Consider the following 26,072-nt stretch of genomic DNA (forward strand, 5'->3'; position numbering starts at 1 on the left):
TGGCCGTGTCTATTCCTATTAGGTAGGGTTTCAATATTTTTTATAATGAGAGCCCATCAGTATCAATAATCTCACATTTGAAAAAAAAATTTAATAGGTGAGTATTGCTCTTAGACCAGTTATAGAATAGACACGCTGGGAAGTCCAGCCTCTGAAGCCAACATCTACTGCCAAATCCACCCATCTTGACGTCACAACCAAGCTTACAACAATGCATTGAATAACAACAATGTAAGTTAAACACCACAAACACTTACACAACAAACTCAAAAAAGTTTTCTATAATTTCTTTACGATGCGTGACGTCACTGTTGTGACGTCAAGATGGGTGGATTTGGCAGTAGATGTTGGCTTCATCGACTTTCATTATGAATATACAATGAGCCGTGTCTATTCTATAACTGGTCTAAGGTATTGCTAAAGATTGCTTAGTTCCGACAATGGATCAACTGATCTTGATCTTGAAAAATCAGACGTGAGATGTTTTCAGAATCATCAGCACACTTCATTGACAATTTTTGGCTGATCTCCATCTATAAAATAAGAGATTTGATTTCCCCACTTGACATTCGTAGGATTCTCAAAGAATGTTTCAACTTCAAGACCATTGATCTTGAAAAATCAGAATTAATTGATTATGATTCCTCAGTAAAGAGTATTATAAAAATGGTATATCTTCGGCAAACCTCGATTTTCAAAATCAGACATCTAATTTTCGACTGAAGGATCAGTGGAATGTACCAATTTCAAGATTTTTGATGAGCACTCTCATAGCTGCGGACTGTGCTTTTCGGGCAGATTACAGCCGCAGAACTGCGGTGAATCGTCCGTCCGGGTCAAAATGGGAGCAGCACAGGTGACATCTTGCCTCTATTGACAGCTGCTGGCAACAATGGCACGTGAAATAGAGCAGATTAGTAGCTGTGTGGTGGATTTCGACGCAGTGCGACTCAACCAATCGTGAAATATGGCCAGCTGTCAGTGGCTGCTTTTCCACTCACTTTCCGGTGTTTGATTCCTCCCTAACCCCTCCCCCCTTCACATCAGACATATCCCCTAATCAGCCACAGTCAACGAGTCAGTCAGCGAACATGTGCGTGAGTCGGTCGCATACTTATCCACTCTATTATCAGCAGCAGCAGCAACTGTGAATGGAATAATCTGAGCCAGATTCCAATTGCATTGTTCCAGAGCGATGTGATCTCCAGTGCGCCAAAGGTCTCAATCAGGAATTGAACGTTTGGTCCTCAATACTCATACCTGTTGTCCACGTCTGTGTCAGACACTTGTCGTTCAAATCGATGAAAAAACTCGAACATTTCAGACTTGAGCACAGCCCCAAACTAGAAATAGAAGGATGATGTTGAAATGAGGACGTACCAGTCATTCAGAAAGCACCTACCGTCAACCGGGGTGATTTTGTCTACCACAAGGTGACTTTGTTCAACCTGCGGAAAAGATTCAAATCCGTTTATCTCCGTTCACTCTTATCCGAAATCGATGTTCAAAATCGATAGCCATAGCCCTAATCATCATCAAGGTTCTACAGTCGATATCTTGTCGACTCTCGATATATTTACTAGTTGAACTATCGACATAAAGCCCAATTTACCTGTTGAATCCTGTGATTTCGTTGGGGGATAAAATCACCCCAGCCCGTGAATAACATTGAATGTTATAAATTTTATAGTCTGTTATAGTCTTTTATAGTCTGTATATATTTTATTAAAAATATATATACATCTCTATTAAATTGAAGAGAAATTTTTAATTTTTCTGATGAATAATACTCTTCAAACATTGCTGAATACAATAAAAAATATTGCAGTTTCAACATGAGTATTGCCAGCTATTTGAAATTTCAACTCATCAATATTGGAATAATGTGGTATATGTCACCCCGGTTTACGGTATGATAACTAATCAATGAACTGTGATGCTGAATTCCCTTGATCATGGAGGGGATCAACCAACACTTATCTTGAACTAACACTAGTTGCAAGCTCTATTTTGTCAATTGATAAATCAAGGCAACACAGTTAGAATTATTCAAATTTCTATATAGATAAGTGAGAAGTATATAGTGATCGACACATCTATTTGAAAATCATTATGGAATGAATTACTTCCCTATCTTATGAGAATGTACATCTTTCTCTTGCCTTCAAGCTCTCAGCAAAAATACTTTTCGATCATTTTCATTCGAAAAGGTTTATGGGAAGGTCAAAATATAACTCAGCTTGGAAGTATTTTTCATCAATATTAAACCCATTTGAAGCATATAATTTTTATTGTTGGTTATCCATCTTGTTTTCACTATTATTATTACTATTGTATTTTAATATAACTTTAAAGTGAAAAAACACGAACATTCTTTAGTGTGTCACTTTAATATAATTTTTAAAGTGATTTGAATGAGTTCACATTACATATAACTTGATTATTATAATTATAGCAACTACAATTTATCCGTTAATTTGAAATTAAAATTTATCACAGGATCTTTTCAACACCTGAGTACATTTACTTCAGATGAACGTCATTTGAATATGAGTCCTTAGATGATTCATAATATCTCGAGAACGGAATCTTTTATGCACTACTAAAAATGCATGCATACCTATACACCTTATAGTAGTAGTTTTTCAAGTGTATATCCAGTGTCATCGCTCATGGTAAGGAGAGATGTTTGCTGCTTGTAGCTGACCCAGTGACAGAGGTTTTCCGCGTTGAAGTGTTTCTGCGCTCATGCATAATTCATGCACCTGTCATGTTCAACTCCCAACAGCCAACAGTGAGAGGTGGCTAGGTTGGCGACAGACACTGAGACAAGCAGAAGAGAGAGAAAAGAGAAGCATGATTCAAGTCGGTGAGTTATGAGTGAGCAGATTCAACTTCGGTGTGGTGGGGTAAATATGTTTTGCAATCTGGATTACAGTAAACTCCTGATTGAGCTACTCTTTAAGCTCCTGATTGAGCTATTTATTCAGGAATGGGTTGATATAAAACTAGTAGTTCTGCGAACAGTAGACCTCGCTCATGAATACACCTTTAAATGTAATCAGAGAGGCCAGTACAGTAAGTACAGTATAGTGTGAAGATTTAGCCATGTCAACTATTATTATTCCTCCATTGAAAGTGCTAGAGCCACTGTTTCCAGGAACACCGGACTTATCAAGGACGTATATCGTATAAGGTAATTTTATATCGTCTACATGTTTACAATATTAACATATATTTCAACTTTTCTTATAATTAATTATAAGAAATCAGTCAACTGACGGAAAAATAGAATATGCAATAGACAATTTAGACGATGAATCGTCTCACAGACGATGGTCAAGTCAAGTCAAAAATAAGTTTATTTCCAAATCTTTTTAAGATTATAAATGTTACATACAGAGCTTAAAATTAAACAATATACAAATCAAAAATGAAACAACACGTGTTTATTATACTATCATACCTAATGATTTACAATGTAACAGATATAATTATATTATAATTTCAGTTATTTCAATTTTATACAAGTGAAATAAATGCAAGTGAGGCGGAGCCAGATATTCAAATAAGCAGTGAGCCATCTTCCGATGTTACAGCTTTACAAACTGAAAATCTCAATGAGGCAGCGCAGCACGAGATGAGCTCTGAGACTAGTTCAATAGTAAGAGCACAGGCGATGGTTCACGCAGCAGCCAATCATACTACCGAGGAGAGACGAGGACAACATAGCAGAGGCCAGAATATGACATACAACATGAGGGCGAGGAGCGTCTCGGATTCCTGCTCCAGAATACTACGATCCAACAAAGCAGCAGTTGGAAATAATTCTCAATCGAAGGCGAAATCAACAAATACTCCAGCGAGAAAGCCATCTACAATGACAACTCGGCTGAATTGCGGTAAGACACCTTCGCGGGCAAAGGCTGCACAAGGCAGCCAACCACATTCGGAATAGCAGTTGGGGAGAGCTGGAGAGCGCGGCCGGTCTACATCGTTCGGAGTCTTGAGTGGGGAATCGGCTCAAATCAAGAATAGAGAAGAGGTTGGAAACACGCGAAACGAAGAGTCGGCACGGAGAACGAAGGAAGATAAGGAATCCAAACGATTGGAGATATTCGTGATGGGACCCTCACCTTCCCAGCAGCAGAGAGAGGTAGAATCATACACTTATCCATTCGACAATTCTAATAATTTAGTCGTTCAAAACAATATGAAATAGACTGAAAACTTGCAAAACCTCCCATTTAGAGTAGTATTTTGGAATTGTCATGGTCTTAATAATTCATATGCATTGAGTTTATCCCGGCAAGAAGATCTGATCGGCTACGACATGATAGGGTTATGTGAAACTTGGATCCCACACAAATTAGAACTTCTAGGAACCTTTTCTAATACATATAACATAGTTCAAAAAGAGGCAGAAAAAATAATAGTAAAGGTAGAGCGATTGGAGGATTAATAATGCTTATAAATAAAAGATTGAAGTTCCAAGTTGTAGAATTGAATAATGTATTCCTGATAGTTGAAATTTTTGTAAATAAGAATAAAATTTTGATAGGATTAGTTTATATCCGTTCAGGCTATGAACTGGAAGTTTTGAACAAGTTAGACTCCTTTTTAACGCGATGTTCAGCGCGCTTGGATAAGATTGCTATGATACTCGGGGGTGATTTTAATAGTAGAATAGGGGGTATGAATTCAATTTATGAAGAAGGCCTATTCCAACACACTGATCTGCAATCGAATGATAAGATATTGGATCGTAGAGGTAAAATATCAATAGAAATGATGGAGGACAAATCATTTGTAGTATTAAATGGTAGAAGTAGGGGGGATAGCACTGACCTCTTTACTTTTTTTAATGAGAATGGTTGTAGTACAATTGATTATGTTTGGATTGATATTGGATTCCTGGATATAGTGAACGATTTTCTTGTCGCAGATTTCTCTTAAGAAAAGAGAAATTCGAAGACTGTTTAGAGTGACGAAGCGTGGAATTTTCAATGAACAAGACTTATCACTATACCTATCCAAAAAGAAATGTTACAAACAATTGTTGAAATTGAAGAAATTAGAATATTTCGAAAGAATAAGAGCCAACCTTTCCAATATTAGGAGCAGTAAAGATTTTTGGAAAGCAGTTAACTTGTTTAAAAATAAAGAATACAGAACTGATAACATTTCTTTGGAGGCTTGGGAGGTATTTTTGAAAGATAAATACGGTTGCGCAGAAAATGACTGAATTCATATTGAGACTAGATTTGTAGATGCTCGTCACCCATACTTGGATCAAGAGTTCTGTTCAGATGAATATTGTCACATGTACTTCCACTTATGAAAAAGAAAAAGGCACCGGGTAGTGAAGGAATTGGAAATGACTTTTATAAAGCACTACCAGAAAGGTGGAAAGACTACTGGTTATTTCAATAAACTATTTTTGAAAGGAGAGTTTCCCGAGGCTTGGTTGAAAACAAAGATGTTTTCCACATTCAGAAAAGGTGATGGATTGGATCCAAAAAACTATCGCGGAATCACCCTGATCAATGATATTGTTTAAATTTTCACTTGACTACTCGAGATCATACTCTCAAACTGGGCAGATCGCTGCAACGTACTCCCCGAGTGCCGAAGTGGTTTTAGAAGAGGGCGCAGTTGTATCGATAACATTTTTGTACTACAAACTTTGATCTTCAATCAGATCTCAGTAAGAAAACGCAAATTATTTGCTCGTGGACTATGAATCCTCGTTCGACTCGATGCCGTATGAACTTCTATGGCATGAGCTAGGTATGTGCGGAGTAAGAAGCAGAAATCTGTGACAAGAAAATCGTTCACTATATCCAGGAATCCAATATTAATCCAAACATAATCAATTGTTTTGTGAGTGATAAGGACGATGAGAGCGCTGTATGGCTTTGCCACACTCATAGTCGACAAGGGTCGTCGGGATGGAATTTCACAGCCTATAAAGGTGTCATAAGGCGTTGATCCTTTCCTATAAGGAAATTCGTTGAGTCCTTTACTTTTTACATGCTATTTAAGGAAATAGAGCATCATTTTAGAGAGAGAGAAGTCTACATGGTATCCCTTCAAATAGAAATGTGGACGTCATGATGCTAATGCTCGCGGATGACATTGTTATTCTGGCAGACAATGACTCAGATCTAAGAAAAAAGTTGAAGTGCCTGGCCGAGTATTGTGGAAAATTGAAGTTGTCAGTAAACATGGATAAAACAAAGGTAGTTGCGTTTCATAAAAAAGGCCTCAGACGTAATGCAGCTTTCTATTACAGAGATAAGAAACTGGATATTGTAAATAGCTATTAGTACCTTGGGGTTGGATTCCGCTCATCGGGAAAATTCAATAAATTCGCAGAGTTTCAAGTTAGTAGATCTAAATACATTGGAGAAACAACCATAAATATTCTAAGAAAGGCGAAGTCGGATGTTTGGGCGAGCAAAATGAAGCTCTATGATTCAATTCCCATGCCCACAGTGCTATATGGATCGGAGATATGGGGTCTAAGCTGTATGAATATAGTGGAGAAGGCACAGGTTTATTTTCTAAAGCGTTTACTACTGTTGAATAGGAGCACTCCCAGCTGGTCATTGAGATTGGAGACTGGAAGACTACGGTTGAGTAGTTTTATATTCGTCAAGTCAATTGAATACATTTGTAGAGTTATGTCAATGGCTAACGGGATATACCCTAGAGAATGCATTGATAGATTATACGAGTTGGCGCAGCAAGATCAAGATATCCAAGGTAACTGGGTGTGTTCGTTGAAGAATCAGTTGCATTTGGCGGGTTGCAATCTGGTTGGAGATTGGCAGGACAGAGAAAAGTTTTCTAAAGTCTTACAAGTTGAAAAAGGAAAACTAGTACAAAACTATTTTGACAGACTCTACGGACAAGACATAGAAGCAGCTCTGAACTCGACAAGCAGCCTACATTATAATAGTATATTTCGCACCTAGGGCCGAAAATGAGACTTTTCTGGCTCGAAATCGGTTTTCAAGTCCGAGGCCGTAGGCCGAGGACTAGAAAAGATTGAGAGCCGGAAAAACACTTTTGCCCATGATGCATGATGAGAACGTTATTTTTCGCCACACAGAAAAATAAACAATATATATATGAAAATAATTTATTGTCTATTATAAGCACTTCCGAAAGCAAAAGTGGAAGGTCATAGCTCTAGCAAATCTGAGGTAATCTGAATATCAGGAAATTGTCCAAGTATTTTTATTTTTTATTCTGATTTGTCTAAATAACCTAAAAGATTATGTTCAATTATGTAAGAGGTTGAGTTTAAACTTTTTATTCTTCCAAATGACAATAAGATGATATTATTATACATGTTTTCATTATTGAATGATAAACACAAATAATGAAAAGTTTTTGATCAGCTGTTTTAGCACACTTGAAATTTGGCCAATCTGAATGTCAATGGAAGTTTAGGTTAGAAGTTATATCCTACTCTGAAAATCGAATTATTTGAATAGTTTATAATAATATATATCTTATCTGTATTTTTTTCATCCAAATAAAATCTATATATATATATAAACGTGAAATGGCACTCACTCACTGACTGACTGACTCACTCACTCACTCACTCACTCACTCACTCACTCACTCACTCACTCGCATAACTAAAAATCTACCGGACCAAAAACGTTCAAATTTGGTAGGTATGTTCAGTTGGCCCTTTAGAGGCGCACTAAGAAATCTTTTGGCGATATTTTAACTCTAAGGGTGGTTTTTAAGGGTTTAAAGTTCGTCTTTTAGCATGTATATTCTTCTTCTCCCAATCTCTTAATTATAATTGAAATTTCCATATCATATGTTACTATAGAACTATAATCTAGATAGAGTACCTCTTCGAAACAGTTGTTAACTGGCAACTAAATTAATAATTTTGTCAGGTTGGCATTAAGTTGAGTTGACTTTGTTAGGTTGGCACCAAGTTGAAGATTTAAATGCATTTATCGCGGAAAAATTGATTGGGCACTGCTACTTCAATCCTGGGAATATTATATTACTAGCCGTCAGGCTCGCTTCGCTCGCCATATCCGTTTAGCCAGACGTTTAGTCTGGACCCCCGACTAAATTGTCATAACATAATTATGATAAAAATGCCCAAATGAAAAATGCAGGCGAGCGAAGCGAGCCTGCTGATCTCATTCTTGGACGATCCAGTCGGGGGTCCAGGGGGCGGAGCCCCCTGGCTAGACAGATATGGCGAGCGAAGCGATCCTGACGGCTAGTGATAGTATATTATTGCAGAATACTTTATTGAATTCTAGAAGCATAAAATGATTCCGTTTATCCACTATGTTCCGTGATAAACGCAGTACTAGGAGGTTTGAGGTTAGATTCTATTATACTCTGAAAATTGAATTCGAATAGTTTATAATATCTCATTTGTATTTCATTCATCCAAATAAAATGATAGTATCTTATTGCAAAATACTTTATTCAATTCTAGAAGCATAAACTTATTCCGTTTCATAAACTATTTTGTAAACACGTTCAAATCAGAATCAACTGACTTCAAGGTTATTTTACAGCCCTAGGGCCGTAAAAATTTTACCGGCCTGGCCAGAAAACAATCACTTTCGGCCTCCATATGACGCACGTAAACCAGCTCATTACATCCAAGTGGGACGAAAAAGATTGAACCCTCTTTTCATGATTGGTGAACAGCTACTGTATAAAATGCCTGCGTCGCACAACTGCGCTCAGCCACTAGAGACTCTTTCTATTTATATAATAATAGAGACCTGGGAATATGGATTAACAGCTCATTAGAATGCCCTATTTGTAATATGAAAGAGAAGGAATATTTGGAGCATTTTCTGTTGAGATATGCATCGAGATACACCAATACATCGGGCACATGTATGGTGAAATAAGAAGACACTATTTAGAAAAATTCACTGTAAATGTAGTTACTGACGATGACAAACTAATGGTATTACTTTCGAACTTTACGGAGCAGAAAATCAACCGTTTGTATAAAATTAAAGCAATCGAAATCAGATCTATGATAATAAACACTTGAATAATGTCCGATAATTATAGTCAGGAAACAGAGGTTATCATTTGAAATAATAAAAGTATCCGATGCTCATTTTAGACGGTGTGGAATGCAGTGAGCTGAATAAAGTAAGTTTGATGAGGATAGATTGAGCTCTAAAAATAAGATAGTTGGAAGAGATTATTGTATGTGTGACGGATTATTATAAAAAAATGTATTATTGGATATATTTGTCTGGAGTTTATTACTGTTGAAGTTGATACTGTTATTACTCATTTCATTTATAAAATACGAATAGGTAGATATTTAAAACTAGAATGTTATTATTGTTGATTACTATAATGGTATTATTTATTTATTTATTTATTTATTTATTTATTTATTTATTTATTTATTTATTTATTTATTAATATATTTATTTATTTATTTTTATTTATTCATTCATTTATTTATTATTTATTTATTTATTTATTTATTTATTTATTTATTTATTTTTATTTATTTATTTATTTATTTATTCATTTATTTATTTATTCATTATTTATTTATTTATTTATTTATTATTTATTTATTTATTTATTTATTTATTTATTTATTTATTTATTTATTATTTATTTATTATTTATTTATTTATTTATTTATTTATTTATTTATTTATTTATTATTTATTTATTTATTCATTCATTCATTCATTTATTTATTCATTCATTCATTCATTCATTCATTTATTTATTCATTCATTTATTATTTATTCATTTATTTATTTATTTATTATTTATTTATTTATTTATTTATTATTTATTTATTTATTTATTTATTTATTTATTTATTTATTTATTTATTTATTTATTTATTTATTTATTTATTTATTTATTTATTTATTTATTTATTTATTATTTATTTATTTATTTATTTATTTATTTATTTATTTATTTCAATAAATTCGCAGAGTTTCAAGTTAGTAGATCTAAATACATTGGAGAAACAACCATAAATATTCTAAGAAAGGCGAAGTCGGATGTTTGGGCGAGCAAAATGAAGCTCTATGATTCAATTCCCATGCCCACAGTGCTATATGGATCGGAGATATGGGGTCTAAGCTGTATGAATATAGTGGAGAAGGCACAGGTTTATTTTCTAAAGCGTTTACTACTGTTGAATAGGAGCACTCCCAGCTGGTCATTGAGATTGGAGACTGGAAGACTACGGTTGAGTAGTTTTATATTCGTCAAGTCAATTGAATACATTTGTAGAGTTATGTCAATGGCTAACGGGATATACCCTAGAGAATGCATTGATAGATTATACGAGTTGGCGCAGCAAGATCAAGATATCCAAGGTAACTGGGTGTGTTCGTTGAAGAATCAGTTGCATTTGGCGGGTTGCAATCTGGTTGGAGATTGGCAGGACAGAGAAAAGTTTTCTAAAGTCTTACAAGTTGAAAAAGGAAACTAGTACAAAACTATTTTGACAGACTCTACGGACAAGACATAGAAGCAGCTCTGAACTCGACAAGCAGCCTACATTATAATAGTATATTTCGCACCTAGGGCCGAAAATGAGACTTTTCTGGCTCGAAATCGGTTTTCAAGTCCGAGGCCGTAGGCCGAGGACTAGAAAAGATTGAGAGCCGGAAAAACACTTTTGCCCATGATGCATGATGAGAACGTTATTTTTCGCCACACAGAAAAATAAACAATATATATATGAAAATAATTTATTGTCTATTATAAGCACTTCCGAAAGCAAAAGTGGAAGGTCATAGCTCTAGCAAATCTGAGGTAATCTGAATATCAGGAAATTGTCCAAGTATTTTTATTTTTTATTCTGATTTGTCTAAATAACCTAAAGATTATGTTCAATTATGTAAGAGGTTGAGTTTAAACTTTTTATTCTTCCAAATGACAATAAGATGATATTATTATACATGTTTTCATTATTGAATGATAAACACAAATAATGAAAAGTTTTGATCAGCTGTTTTAGCACACTTGAAATTTGGCCAATCTGAATGTCAATGGAAGTTTAGGTTAGAAGTTATATCCTACTCTGAAAATCGAATTATTTGAATAGTTTATAATAATATATATCTTATCTGTATTTTTTTCATCCAAATAAAATCTATATATATATAAACGTGAAATGGCACTCACTCACTGACTGACTGACTCACTCACTCACTCACTCACTCACTCACTCACTCATTCACTCACTCGCATAACTAAAAATCTACCGGACCAAAAACGTTCAAATTTGGTAGGTATGTTCAGTTGGCCCTTTAGAGGCGCACTAAGAAATCTTTTGGCGATATTTTAACTCTAAGGGTGGTTTTAAGGGTTTAAAGTTCGTCTTTTAGCATGTATATTCTTCTTCTCCCAATCTCTTAATTATAATTGAAATTTCCATATCATATGTTACTATAGAACTATAATCTAGATAGAGTACCTCTTCGAAACAGTTGTTAACTGGCAACTAAATTAATAATTTTGTCAGGTTGGCATTAAGTTGAGTTGACTTTGTTAGGTTGGCACCAAGTTGAAGATTTAAATGCATTTATCGCGGAAAAATTGATTGGCACTGCTACTTCAATCCTGGGAATATTATATTACTAGCCGTCAGGCTCGCTTCGCTCGCCATATCCGTTTAGCCAGACGTTTAGTCTGGACCCCGACTAAATTGTCATAACATAATTATGATAAAAATGCCCAAATGAAAAATGCAGGCGAGCGAAGCGAGCCTGCTGATCTCATTCTTGGACGATCCAGTCGGGGTCCAGGGGGCGGAGCCCCCTGGCTAGACAGATATGGCGAGCGAAGCGATCCTGACGGCTAGTGATAGTATATTATTGCAGAATACTTTATTGAATTCTAGAAGCATAAAATGATTCCGTTTATCCACTATGTTCCGTGATAAACGCAGTACTAGGAGGTTTGAGGTTAGATTCTATTATACTCTGAAAATTGAATTCGAATAGTTTATAATATCTCATTTGTATTTCATTCATCCAAATAAAATGATAGTATCTTATTGCAAAATACTTTATTCAATTCTAGAAGCATAAACTTATTCCGTTTCATAAACTATTTTGTAAACACGTTCAAATCAGAATCAACTGACTTCAAGGTTATTTTACAGCCCTAGGGCCGTAAAAATTTTACCGGCCTGGCCAGAAAACATCACTTTCGGCCTCCATATGACGCACGTAAACCAGCTCATTACATCCAAGTGGGACGAAAAAGATTGAACCCTCTTTTCATGATTGGTGAACAGCTACTGTATAAAATGCCTGCGTCGCACAACTGCGCTCAGCCACTATTTATTTATTATTTATTATTATTATTATTTATTATTTATTTATTATTATTATTATTATTATTTATTATTTATTTATTATTTATTATTTATTATTTATTATTATTTATTATTTATTTATTTATTATTTATTATTATTATTATTTATTATTTATTTTTATTTATTATTTATTATTATTTATTATTTATTATTTATTATTTATTATTATTATTATTATTATTTATTTATATTTATTATTATTATTTATTATTATTATTTATTATTTATTATTTATTATTTATTTTATTTAGTTATTTATTATTTATTATTTATTTATTATTTATTATTTATTATTTATTTTATTTATTATTTATTTATTATTATTTATTATTTATTATTTATATTTATTTATTATTATTATTTATTATTATTATTATTTATTATTTATTATTATTATTATTATTATTATTATTATTTATTATTATTATTTATTATTTATTCATTTATAATTTCAGTTGTAATTTCACATCGAAATGTGCCTACATAGGTGTAAAACCTGTGCGTAGACATGAGTTGCTGTTTCAAGCAAAATATAGAATTAATAAAGAGTGAATCATCCAAAATAATTCGGCTAACTTAATACACAAGATAATAATAATTAAAAAGAAACTAAATATGATAAAGAAAATGATACAGCGTGGAAAGATTATACAAATTAATCATGCAATGGAAAAAAATTTCAAAGGTAACATATAATGTACAATATTCAAACGGCTATGACTTCAGATCCACAGTATCGTGATAGACAGAGCAGCAGCACTACAGTGAGTACGGTATTATTAGTATTATTAGTAATAGTCAGTCAGTCCATAGTTAAATTTAGTCAGAAAAGTTGTTTATAGTATTTAGGTGTTTTCATCTATAATCAGATGTTATGATCGCCTCTGACATGTCTCTTTCGAGATATACCAACCACTCGGAAACCTTTCTCTTGAGTAGCTTTGTATGTTTTTCAAGTAAGGAGGAATATTTCTGTAGAGGAATTTGATATGTACGATGAATTTGTGACTTTAAAGGTTCTTACGAGTCTGTCTGTTAATATTCTTGATGTATTTCAACTGCAGGTATCATAATAAATCATGAATGTGATGCACAAAATTGTTTACTGAATCAAGAGAGTAGATCAATAATGTTTTCACATAGAGTTGTCTTAAGTTGAATACATTGAATTCATTGAAAAGCGCGTGTGTTGGATATCTACGACCCTTACCTAGAGCTGCTTTGATGATGGAATTCTGGATTACATTGAGTGGTTCCAAAACAGATCTATAACCTCCACCCCAAGCTATTATACCTCCCATAAGCAATGATTGGCAGTATGCAAAGTAACAGAGCCTCAATTCAGCAGGGAATAGAATGTCCTGGAGTTGCCTGAAAACAAATATGAATTTCCTTAATTTATGTTTTATGTAATCCACATGAGCAGCCCAGTTCATAGAGCTATTGAAAACGATTCTCAAGTATTTGTGTGAGCCGACTTTCGAAATACTCTCACATTGACAGTCATTTGCATTGAGACTCCCGCAAGCATGCAGGATTAATATGTCTAAGAATATCATCTTCGTCTACTCTACTAAGAAGAAATGTTGTATCTGCTGCATAATCTCGATCATCTTCTAATAATGATCCACTAGGGGCAATACTTCATGACGTTATATTTGACGTAGCATGTGCCCTGCTTGGTTGCAGTCGGTAGAGCAAGGATTTTCAAATAAATTTAATATTTTTGTGACTTCTGTAAGAAAAATACCACCAGTTTCTTACCAGCTCTTCTAGGAGCTCAAATAATTCTTTGCTTTCAAAGACTGCAAACGTCAGCTGCTTTAGCAATTTACAGTTCTCTTAACTGATCTGGTCGACTCTACAATTATAGATGCAGAAGTAGTAGATAGATATAAGGGCTCTGATTTTTGTGCTAGACAATATGGTATCATCACCAATGCCACTCGCCACCATCTGACAAAGGGGTCAGCAGTGTAAGATGATACCGAGTGGAATCAAAGGCGATAATCTATCAGAATACCTTATGAATTCTATTAATTTAAATTGCTGCTGCAACTTAATACTATGACCCTTTAGTTCTACCAAATCGGATGTGATGGTTCTGAATAATTTAAGTGAATCTTGAGAATGTGATATTTCTAAAGATTTGATAATCAATGCTGTATATCGCCGATTCATCCAACTTATTCAGTGAAGAATATAGTTGGTTGATAATTTGAATAATATGTCAATACTGGTAATAGAATAGACTATAACAAGATTGGTCATGCATGAAGATAGGATCATAAATAGAGGGTACACCATTGAACAAATAAAAATATATAATTACATGAAAATATCAACGAGCAATAATAAAAAAAATAGAGCAACAAATATAAAAATAATATGAGAAAATATATATAGTAGAAATTATCACAGATAGCTCACTAAAAGATTTTACTTCACTTATTAGCATCCATTAATGTGCTTCCTTAATCCATTGTGCTTCTTTAATCAGCATATATTCTTTCAACTTATGTGGCTCAGTTGTCGACTTGCTGTTGCTTGTCAAATAAAATTTATAAATCTTACTTCCAATCAATATGGAAAATAAAATATTAAAAATATCTCAGGGCTTGGGTTCGGCCTCTGGTGGAAATCAGATAAATCAATTCATCTCATGAACATGTGCTTCATAAAAATTCCAATAAATTACTGATAAAAAGATAAATGAGTGAGCATATATAATAAATCAAATATTAATAAATATTTCATCTGTGCATACTTAAATATTTAAATCTCATAAATTGTTCTTAATAATATTCCCTTTACATTTTGAATATTTGAGCAAATTTCAATATTAATTTTAATCTTTAAATAACACTTTGACTTGCTAGCTCTATTTAATTGTGATTATTTCATAGCACTGAGGATCCTCATAAGGTTGATACATTTAATACATTTAATTATATAAACTCACATGTAGATTTTTTATAATTCTTGATGGCGGTTTGGGTTCGTTTCGATGTCCTAAACCTGGTGGGCTGCTGTCGTCTTCTCCAATGGGAATATTTAAATTTAACAACTCATGTCATACTACAAGCTCACTGAGTATTATGAAATTTATTTTCAATTACTCGAACTTTAACTTTAATGCAAAATTATTTATAAAGGGATCTAGTCTTGTGCTCTCAAAATTGGTGGGTGTCCCTTGTGACCTCAGGCAAGCAAGTGGGCATGGATCTTCCCCTATTCTTTTACAACCATACTTCCATCTTTTCAATTTACATAAAATTTAAATATCCACTCTCATTGGTGGATTTAAATACTTTGCTATGATGTAATTTAGTACTGTCAAATAGTCCAGACAATAACATCATATTACTATCTATTGAGTGAATATTTTAGTCTCAAACTCTTATTTTACATTGGTTACATAAGTCTATACATTCTATAATGATTACAAATTCTTATGATTTTCATAAATAGCACGTGTAGGTTTTAAATTAAATCGTTTTGACCGCTGGTCAAATACTGCATTGTGATTGGTACATCCTGGAACTGTATCTTGTATTATTGTGCTGAATAAAGTTAAATCCCATTTCCTTTATCTTTTTGTTTTGTTTTTTATATTTTATTCATGCTCATTTGATATAATAACATATTTTTGTGCTTTCTCAATCGCTTTTTGTTTACATTCATTTGGCATGCTTGCTTACTAAACCCTCTGATCCTTGTCTAAGCGAATGCTATTTATATGCAACTAATTTGCCACAAGGTGTCTGGCTAATTCTCAAATATACGGCTCGACCGATTACTAAGGTCGCCGACTAGTTAATGTCAAAGAACCTAACCTCAAATATTATATATATTATATTATTAAATAAGTTGCAACAATACTTTTATTTTCATTTGGCTTTTCCTAATCATAGCCTTGAGAGCCGCTATAGTAGTATCATCGCAGTGCCAAGTCTCCACCAGCACAACTGTATCAAACTTTATATCCATCGCCTCTATGTTAATCAAGAAATCATCGAAATTTGTTGTGTAACTTGTAATATTTTGCTGTGAAATATTTATGTTATTCATTTGAGATGAAAAAACGTTAATCAGTTCAGTATTGTATGGAACTTCATTACAATAAACATATTGGAATCTGTCAATATTATCAGTAACCATTAAAGTAGAAAGCTATTATTATGAAAAAAGAGAAAAAAAAGAAGAGACTTAAAAAAGAAAGAACAAAACAATTTGAGGCTCCACGCCATGCCTCCCTTGAAAGTAAAAGTTGAAAATAAGTTTTTTTGCCATATTCTAATAAGAATAATAATTATTGTAAGAAATGTTTCAGGTGAATTATGTTTATTATTCTAGTACGCCAAATGTGCTGTATAGGCTACATATAAAAACAATCTTGTTATCAATAATCGCTCAACTCTATAGTAGGCCGAGCAATCAAACCCCTCATAATATTCTGTTATGAGAAAAACTTGATAAAGATTATCAGTTGGGAATTGCAATCACAGTAAAGGAAATACTTTATTGATAAGTTGCATTCATTCCGTAAGCGAATTTATCTAATCATACAACCGATTCACTGTTGGAATTGAAACTAAATTTAGAACAATCTGCTGGGAAAAAGAACAGATTCAACAAGCCGCTTGAATAGCAATTTATATTCACTAGAATGAATGATAATATCATAGAATCTTTGAATTTACGAGTGAATAATATTGAAACCAATTGAAAATATTCGTTCCACAATTAAATTCAACTGTCTCTAGAAAAAATTAATGAATAGATCAAAATTTGATAATAGACAAAAGTGAATCAGTCAATCTACCAACTAATCAATTGATTGATCTCTTCACTCAACATTATAAGGAATAATTAAATGAATTTAACCGCATAAAATAGAATAGAGGAGATTTCCAGATTAGTATAGCTAGTAGCCATAATAATTTATAATCCATAATCTTGGTTATAGTGGGCCAACCATTTTCAATATCCACTAGAGGTGAATGATATAATTGAGTATCAAAGAAAAATAGAGTAAGTCAAGTCATATACCTACATAGGAGTTTTTTAAAAGTTTAGTTACGCTAAAGTAGCAATGAATCAGAATCAATCACTGTGACTACCCTTATCAACTGGTTTCACCTTTATATTGCCCGCTTTGTCCACCCACACATACTTGAATCCGTGATCCTTTTGTAGCTTCTTTACCTGAGATAATATCTTCCTCCGTACCGCAGTCAGTGACAAGTTGATGAAAACGGAGTGTTCCTCACCCTGAACACCAACGGCACGCGAAGAAAGATTCCTCATTTGTTTTTTCTTGTCGAGGACCATGTGTGCGACATCGCGTCGGAAGATCTTGGCTATGATGCCCGGCGAGCGTTGATTTACTCCCTTGGAAGGCGGTGACAGCAGTCAATCGCCTCCGGACGCAGCTCGACTCCGACCGCTTTACAGGCAGCCAGCACCAAGTCTCTGGTATTCTCTTCACGCGCAGCAGGAATCCCGTGTATTTCAAGGGTGTTTCTTCGCCCATATTGTTCAAGAGCATCCACCCTTTCATTTAGCATATCCACATTTTTTTTCTGTTGAGTACTTTCGAATTGCAAGTTCGATATTGTAGCCTGTCGGGTTTTGATTATTTCCTCAAGCCTGACCAAAGTTTCAGAAATGGAGCCAAGCTTCACCAGACAAGATTGAAGGGATATTTCTAGCCTTGACTGTCCCTCACTGAGATCACACTTTAAATCCGCTATAGTTGTCTTGAAAAGGTCCATGGAAATCGGAACCTGCGCGCCGTAGATGGATGAGGACTTTCACAGGTGTCGAGTCTATATTTTCATTACGTTGGTTCTTCAACTTAGCCACGCAATGTTTACAAGACCAGGAATTGGCCAATAAAATATCCAATTCGGCTTCACTTATTTTTTCACACATTGTCCGTGAAACAACGATTTACAGCCGGAACACACTAACTTGTCTTTAGCTTGGCGATTAACTGAGAGTTTACATTCAGCACATACACTCATTTTACTTGATTTAATGGAAACTTGAAAATTAAATGATAGTTCGAAACCAAACAGAAATCAAAAGAAGCACGGGGAGGAACAGGTGAAGACTATCGCATTGGAAGATAAGATAGAGAGCAACAAACTGAACGTCCGCTCACGGCAAGATCCAATCGACAACTGATTTGACATGCTATTTTAAAATATAATAGCATTTGTTATGGATTGTTCACATACTGGCAGATTGCGAAACAATGTGGCATTCTATGCCTGCGCATCTGAACAATTGATTGAAAAGTAGGGCTTGAAAAGTTTCAAATTAATGGCATGTTTGCGTTATTTTGGTTCCCACGTTGGAGGGGTGTCTCAAGAACAGCTCTGCTGGAAAATACCAATTTCAAGGTTCAAGCTAAAAAATCAAAGCATCACAATATATAGAGATATATATAACTCTTATTATCGAAATCGGCATTTAAGTGGTCTAATCTTCATTCAATTCAGAATAATCAAATAATCTTTATTTTGATTCTCGCTTCCAAAGCTAAAATGAGTGAATTCTGAATTATTGTCAAATAGTAGTTGAGCTGAATATTATATGACTACTATCCAGCAGGCTCGCTTCGTTCGCCTTATCCGTCTATTCGGCTCTGCCCCCTGGATCACCCGGCTGGATCATCCAGATATACAGGATCAGCAGGCATTTTCCATATGAGCTCACTTCCTTCCGTGAGAAGTCAAAAGAGAATTTCAGGCTTGATTCAATCACCAATTTCTTTGAATTATGTTGCGCAGGGTCGCATAAATCTTTATATTTTTATCAGAATCAATAACTATGGTATTCATCTATTTCTATAAAAAAAATAAACTTTATTAGCAGAATAAAGAATTAACTTTATTAAAAGAATTAAGAATAAATAATTTCTTTTAAGAATAACTTTTATTCATATTAAAACTTTTCAATAAATATTCAGTTATTTATCAGACACTTGATGACGATATTATAAGAATTATGGTACCTATTTTAGTCTAAAATAGTTCTTTGAAACTTGAAACAGGAATGTTATCAAGAACTAAACAACCACCTATATCTAACCCTCTCGAGTATAAATTGGCTTGCGAAAGGTATAAGAATGCATTGAAAAATAAATGGAAAACTTGAGAAAAAAAACCTTTAAAAAACGCTGGGAAACGCTTGAAAAACGCAGTAATAGCGCCTATATTGGGCATATCTTTTTTAAAGTCATCTCAAGAAGAAATTGATTTCTAGACCAAGTTTGAAAATTTTCTCTCATTTTATCCCTTAAAAATCTGAGAAAACGCACAATGAACGCTAGGGAACGCAAGGAAAAAGCAGCAAAACTGCCCATCTTCGATGAAATTCAGAAGTCCTCTCAAGACAATAGTTCTAAACCCTTGCTGAACTAAATTTAAACATGATCTGTCAACTAGTTCTTGAGAAGGCGTACAAAACGCTCATAAAACCACGGAACTTGGACGTTATTCCAAGACCCTCCCAATACTGTACAACATTTTTATACCTCAGCTGAACATGTGAACTAAATTTTAACATTTTTTGTGTAGTTGAGAAGTTGATATTGTGGTAATTATTCATATTGAATGAAAAATACTAAGAAATTGTCAAAAAACCACAGATTTATTGATACTTAGAAGGACCGGTTTCGGTTAGTCTTAGTCTTTTCCATTCAATAAATTTAAACTTATTTCTCTCAATTTCCTCTCAATATGAGAGAACGATGGGGGAACGCAATAAAACCGCCTATCTTAAGCGAATTTTTGGCGTAATTATAACTCTTAAGAATGAATTTCTTGACCCTTGCTTAACTTCTGTACAACATTTGAACATGATCTGTCAATTAGTTCCTGAGAAGGCCTAGAAAACGCAGGAGAAACGCTCAGAAACCGCTGATCTTGGGCGGAACTTAGGCGTCTCAACTTTAGGCGGAACTTGACTTCCAATTAAAAATTTTCATACCTCAGCTGAGACTAGGCATATGTATCAAGTTTGAAAATGTTTTGCCAATTAGTTTTCGAAAAGCTAAGGAAACGCAGAAAAACGCAGATTTTTGGCGTGTCTTTGAATTTTTTCAAATTTTCTTAGTGCGCCTCCAGATGGACAATTGAACAAACCTGCCAAATTTTAACGTATTTGGTCTAGTAGATTTTTAGTTCTGATGATTAGGAATGAATGAGTGAGTGAGTGAGTGAATGAATGAATCAATGTCATTCCGCTTTTATATAAATATATAGATTTTGTATTCATTCAAGGTTCTATTATACCTGATAAAAATTTCAATTGAATTCTGATGAAAGAGAAAAAAATCATTTTGCGCTTGGTTTGTGTTTTCCTGTTCGGGTTAAGGAATAAATAATTGATAATAATTTTTATTATACAGTATTGAATACATAACATATTAAGACAGTCAATAAATATTCAATTAGGCTACATTACAGATAAGTTGGATGTGAAGAGTGAAATTATTCTTAACTTCAAGTTGATATCTCTTGATTTTTTCAAAATTACCAGTCTTGATTATATGGAAAGTGAGTCTCATTATTCCATCCATACAATTTTTATTTTCTGAGATGTTAAGAATAGAATAGAAAAATCTTTACATAAGTTAAGTAATTCTCAACAAATAATAAACTTTTTTAATTTCACACATTCTATACATCCTAAACATTCTGAAATATTATACATTGTAGTCAATATACATTATTTACTAATTACATGGAATCTTAAACAATTCATTATCAAAAATAATAGTCTAGACAATTTATCTTAAACTTTAAAAATGTAATCATCGTCACTCGTGGAGTCCACTTTAATAAATCTTTGTTATAGGATTCATTGAATGTGTGCCAAGAACTATTTTTAATTCAGGCCTTTTCCCAAGTTATAATAGTAAATTTAATACGCAATAGACTAGAGCTATTATTGTAATTGAGTTAGCGAAATAAATTATTTTCTCTCTCTATTATGAACGGCCATGACTTCGAGTTTCCCAAGATAGATATTTAGAAATTGTGGCTCCGAGTCATCGAGGAATGTAGATTATATGGAATCATATCTAAAACTTAGCCTTCCTGTCGCAACATAGAGGGCGATAAGTTGGAAAAAAGCAGGGATTACAATTATTATAACAAACTACCGATTTTGCAGTTCCTATTTGGTCCTAAGGCTCTAGAAGCCACGCGACGATTGGTCAAATTGATTCCCTCGCCCAATAGGAGACCTGTTTCTAAATACAGTAGTGGGGCGATTCCCCAGCCGAGAGACCAGATTACGTTTCGGAGGACACTTTGCTAGGAGCACTACTAGAGTAAAGATGTGGTCATTATGTTTTGCCCTTTTTGGGCAAGTTTACAAGTTTATATTAATAGTTAATGTAGGAGTTGGTTTTATTTTTATTAAAGTTTAAATTTTCTAGTAGTGCCCTGTCCTGAAAAGTTTGATTGTGTTTCTTCATCATGTAGGAATGATTGTTTCTTCAAATAACCGCTAAGGTATGTAAAATAAGGTTAAAATATAATTTAGGAAACTTAATTAATTGAAACTTCCATCAGAGTATTGTATCAACAAAGCCTGTTATTGTTCAAGTTAATAATATTGATTGAGAATAGTACTTTTGATTTCATATTAGTGATGGAAGATAATTATAATTTTCTCTAAAGAAGTACAGAAAGTAGAGAAGAAAGTTTTCAGTTATGTTACATTTGAGTTATTGTTTCTGTAGATATATTATTGTAGAGAATTGCTGAAAGTCAGGAAGATAGTCTTTTAATAGGAATGTATTTTTGAATATTATGTTGAGTTTAAGACTTGCTAGAGTTTTATATTTTTCTGACTGTGTTTTCTCATGTCGTTAAGGCTTTTAACTGGACGCTAAATTATTAAATTATACCAGAACTTTTGAATAATCTGTGAAGGGAGATCCATTAATTCTGATACAAAGAATCAGTAGTTTAAAGATAAAAATCTATATAAAATGAGGATTTAAATAGAATGAGAGGATTTAAATAATTTGTAATCAATAGATAACTCCTGTTTTAGCTTTGAATGACTTGTAGGAAGAGTTAGAAATTAATGCTGTAATACATTTATTCACAGCGGTTCATGTGTGACCCCAAACTAACTTCATGTACCACCCCTTTGGTTCCGCAACTTTATGTAACACCGCTTCAAGACACCCGTTCAGATGACAGGTGTAGGGACGTAAGATGACGTCGCCGTCAAGCCAAATTCAACCGGTAAAAGTTCACCGCCAAAAACGGTGACCTCGACGTACTGTAACCTCGACGATAAAGCAACGTACAGACCAACGAAAGTACAGTGTAGTGAAACAAAGGTTCATTCAAGAATGTCAATCAAAAGTGGGGATTAATTCATGAAATGGGTTATATGGGTTATTATCGACGAAATTTGGGTTCAACAGGCTTTTATTTCTTGAGTAATTTCATGTTGAAATTGATTTGTTATTTTATGACTGATATTGTTTGGTTTTGTGACGTATTGCTATCTGAACGAGGGATAGTAATGCGCCCCCAAATCAGATGAAGAATGTCAACAAAGTAACATGAAATTGCTGTTGTTTCCTTTGTATGATTTTCGTTGCCAATGTTTATTGTAGTTGTTTGTATTTTTCAAAGATTTCAAAGTGTAGTGTTAGTTTATAGTATAAACCTATTAAATCAGGCATGGCAAGATTAATTGAAGTTTTCTTGACTCTAGCCCGTTCACCTGCATGGATTAAGTATAAATTGAAGTAGGCTATATTTTCTAGATGTGTCGGCCTATTTCCGAATTCTAAATTTTATTCCAAATTATCTTTTTTATTATCTTTAGAAAGGTCAGGCACAAATGCATAATGATGAAATTTCATTCAATAGAGAATCTATCGTCAAACCACGGCCAGACTATGTTCTCAATCCATTCTACAAAGTTGGATACGTCAGTGTACATTGTAACGTCCTGGCTGCATACTTCGCCATGCGTCATCAGTCCAACAACTTTATACGTACAATTCGACTCCATAGGAGTAACAATGGGTATCCCAGATTCGGCCTGGAAATAATGAAATTTATTTAAATCGAATTAATTCTCCACTGATAGAGTAGTGAATGACTGCTTTCTAAGATTGTTTATGTTAGGTCTTGCAGAGCAAGTTTGTTAATTGAACAATAATAATTAACTGCAGTTGTTCGAAAGTGAAAAGGTATTCTTCCAAATATTCTTCAAGTATCATTAATAAATACGAAAGTATTTTTCTTCTGTAATGTTATAGAACAGATCACAAATTGAAGAAGTACATTAACATAATTCACCCTCAAATGAATTGGAAATGTAGGCTACAATACATTAACTTGAAAAGAAGAAAAATTGTGCCTCATATACTCGAGTAAGAGAAATATGCCAAGTCCTTTCATCTGCTGTAAATGTGTTGGGTCACTGACTGCCATGATTTACTCACATTTTTCAGTATAGTTTTACGTGTTTTGAATTTTACTTGTCACCGTCCTATTTACCATTCATGGTTTTTTAAATGGGATTATCATTAATCCGGAAAAAGCTTGATGAACTGTCTATCTACACTTCTGAACCTCTTATTAAAACACTGTTCACTAAAAAAATTCGCTCTGTATAATTCTTGTAGTTCAATGTAATGCTTTATTTGATTCAGGAGAGGTGATGAAGATAAAATTGATGGTCTGCATGAATGCCAGGCATTACTACAAAGGAGAGAGGAAAAATTGTAATAATGGAATAATATCAATGATTATTGATGACTGATGGAATAATCCCGTTTGAGAAATTTCCTTGTACGAATCATCCTTCAGGGATTGAAAATCTGTGGAGACATAAGCAATTATCTTTCTCATTCGTAGGCAATCGCAGTCAGTAGCCTCCGGAAACAAATCATTTCTATAGATATCCATATTATATATTTGCTTTACTCTGATGAGTAGCCCACAACAAAATTCAGAAAAGCAGAATTCTTAGGGATTCAGTGGACTGTCAAAAAAATCACAGTTAAACGTGAATCTGTGGAGTGTGAAATGAACTCTTCAGAGCTGTGAGCTGGACACTACCTATCCCCCAGAGGATAATGGATGTTCCATAGAGAATGGATGTTATATGGTAAAACCAGTTATGTTGAAAATGTGGTATTTCCATGAACTCATATTCATCATTTATATTGTTATACATACAATCCACATATTCATTCCCAACAAAGAATCATGATAATGTATATCAGGTAAAGTTACAAAAAAACAGTACTGAGTAAGTAAGTTATAGAGATTGCTGGATTGAGGAAGTGAGTGAGTGTGACTCACCTGACAAGAATCATTTGTTCCCCGCCAAGTAAGAAGTCTGCGAGGATTTCGTGCTGCCACACCCATTGATCCATCGCCACTCAGTTGTTTCGAAATAGTTTTTCCCTCTAGGAAGATGTTCATCAATGTTTTCAAGCTCAGTTTGCTCATCGACATTCCTTCACCTGTTGAAACAGCAATATTAGTTGCTTCGATAATCAACATGCTAATTGTGAAAATTCTATTAAGAATTATTTCGAATCGCAACTTTTTCTGACATTGACAGATGAAGATATCCATAGTCTTTGATAAGCATTATATTTCTTCCTGTTTTATAATGCTTTATAACGCATGTAGCCTATACATAGTGTAGAAAATACTCTTGCTTGGAACAAAATTCTTAACCATGATCAGAAACCACTCTCAAAACTGAAAAATCTCCAATTTATAAAAAATTAACATTTTTCGGGAATGCCAACACATCATATTTTCAGAGTTCAATTCTTATTGCTCAATTTGTTTTGGAATCCATAGGGAAATACACACTCGAGCATGCAATTTTATTATTGAATTCCTCTATCCATTATGAACTGCTATATGTTCCATCAAGTTTTGACTCTAAAATTACAATTTTTTAGACTATATTGGATGTGAAAAATATAAATACAAGCTGGCCGGCGAACTTCATACCACCAAAAAGTCAATGTCATGACACACTTGACTTCATTCGGTGAATCATGAAATTTATGTGACAACCAATATTTTCATTTACATCTCAATACGGGCGACTTCCTATGTGCTCAGTCATGCAGCATTTATTATTCCGAAAACATTTTTTTCTCAATCAATTGGTAGTAATATCTATCAGTAAATAGACTTTGTTGAATTGAAAAAAATAGATAGGTCAAATCAGTGTTTCAAAGAAGAATTTCATGTGTTCATAGTTGTTAATTGTCAATAGATGGTCCAAGAAATATGCGATATACGATGAATCACACAGAATTCCATATTCTCACCATCTTCCATTTCAGGATGAATAACAGCTAAATTTAAAAAAAATGTAAATAATTCTAAGATTATGAATGCAATATGAACAACTCTCTTTCATTAGGTGTATAATTATTTATTACCAACATTTTTCAGTTTCTCAAAAAGTTTAGGTCTTCTAAAGAGACATTATCTACAGCTGGTAGTGCTGGTACCAATCAACTACACTTCATTTCCAAACTACCGTAAGCACGGGTGACCTGTTTATTACAGCTGGTAACTTTAGATGCTGAATCATGCTTATCGCAACATGATCATCTTTCCGTTTTTTGGTAGCCGCTCGGCCAGC

General features: G+C 33.7%; 1 protein-coding gene across 2 annotated transcripts in view; it reads right to left on the bottom strand.

Annotated features, from left to right (window-relative positions):
* Window positions 1-13,288: 13,288 nt before the first annotated feature.
* LOC111054864 (venom serine protease) overlaps window positions 13,289-26,072 on the bottom strand; it is a 64,979-nt gene continuing 52,195 nt past the window's right edge. Inside the window, exons 6-7 of one of the 2 annotated variants that reach the window (XM_039422433.1) lie at window positions 24,758-24,921; window positions 13,289-13,766 (exon numbers count right to left, since the gene is read on the bottom strand). In XM_039422433.1, coding sequence (XP_039278367.1) covers window positions 13,737-13,766; window positions 24,758-24,921 — 194 coding nt within the window. In that variant the 3' untranslated portion in view covers window positions 13,289-13,736. Of the gene's footprint in view, window positions 13,767-20,790; window positions 23,487-24,757; window positions 24,922-26,072 lie in introns of those variants that run through there. The other variant, XM_039422432.1, reaches the window with a different exon arrangement.

This window comes from Nilaparvata lugens, chromosome 2, assembly GCF_014356525.2.
Source record: "Nilaparvata lugens isolate BPH chromosome 2, ASM1435652v1, whole genome shotgun sequence".
Taxonomy (NCBI): domain Eukaryota; kingdom Metazoa; phylum Arthropoda; class Insecta; order Hemiptera; family Delphacidae; genus Nilaparvata; species Nilaparvata lugens.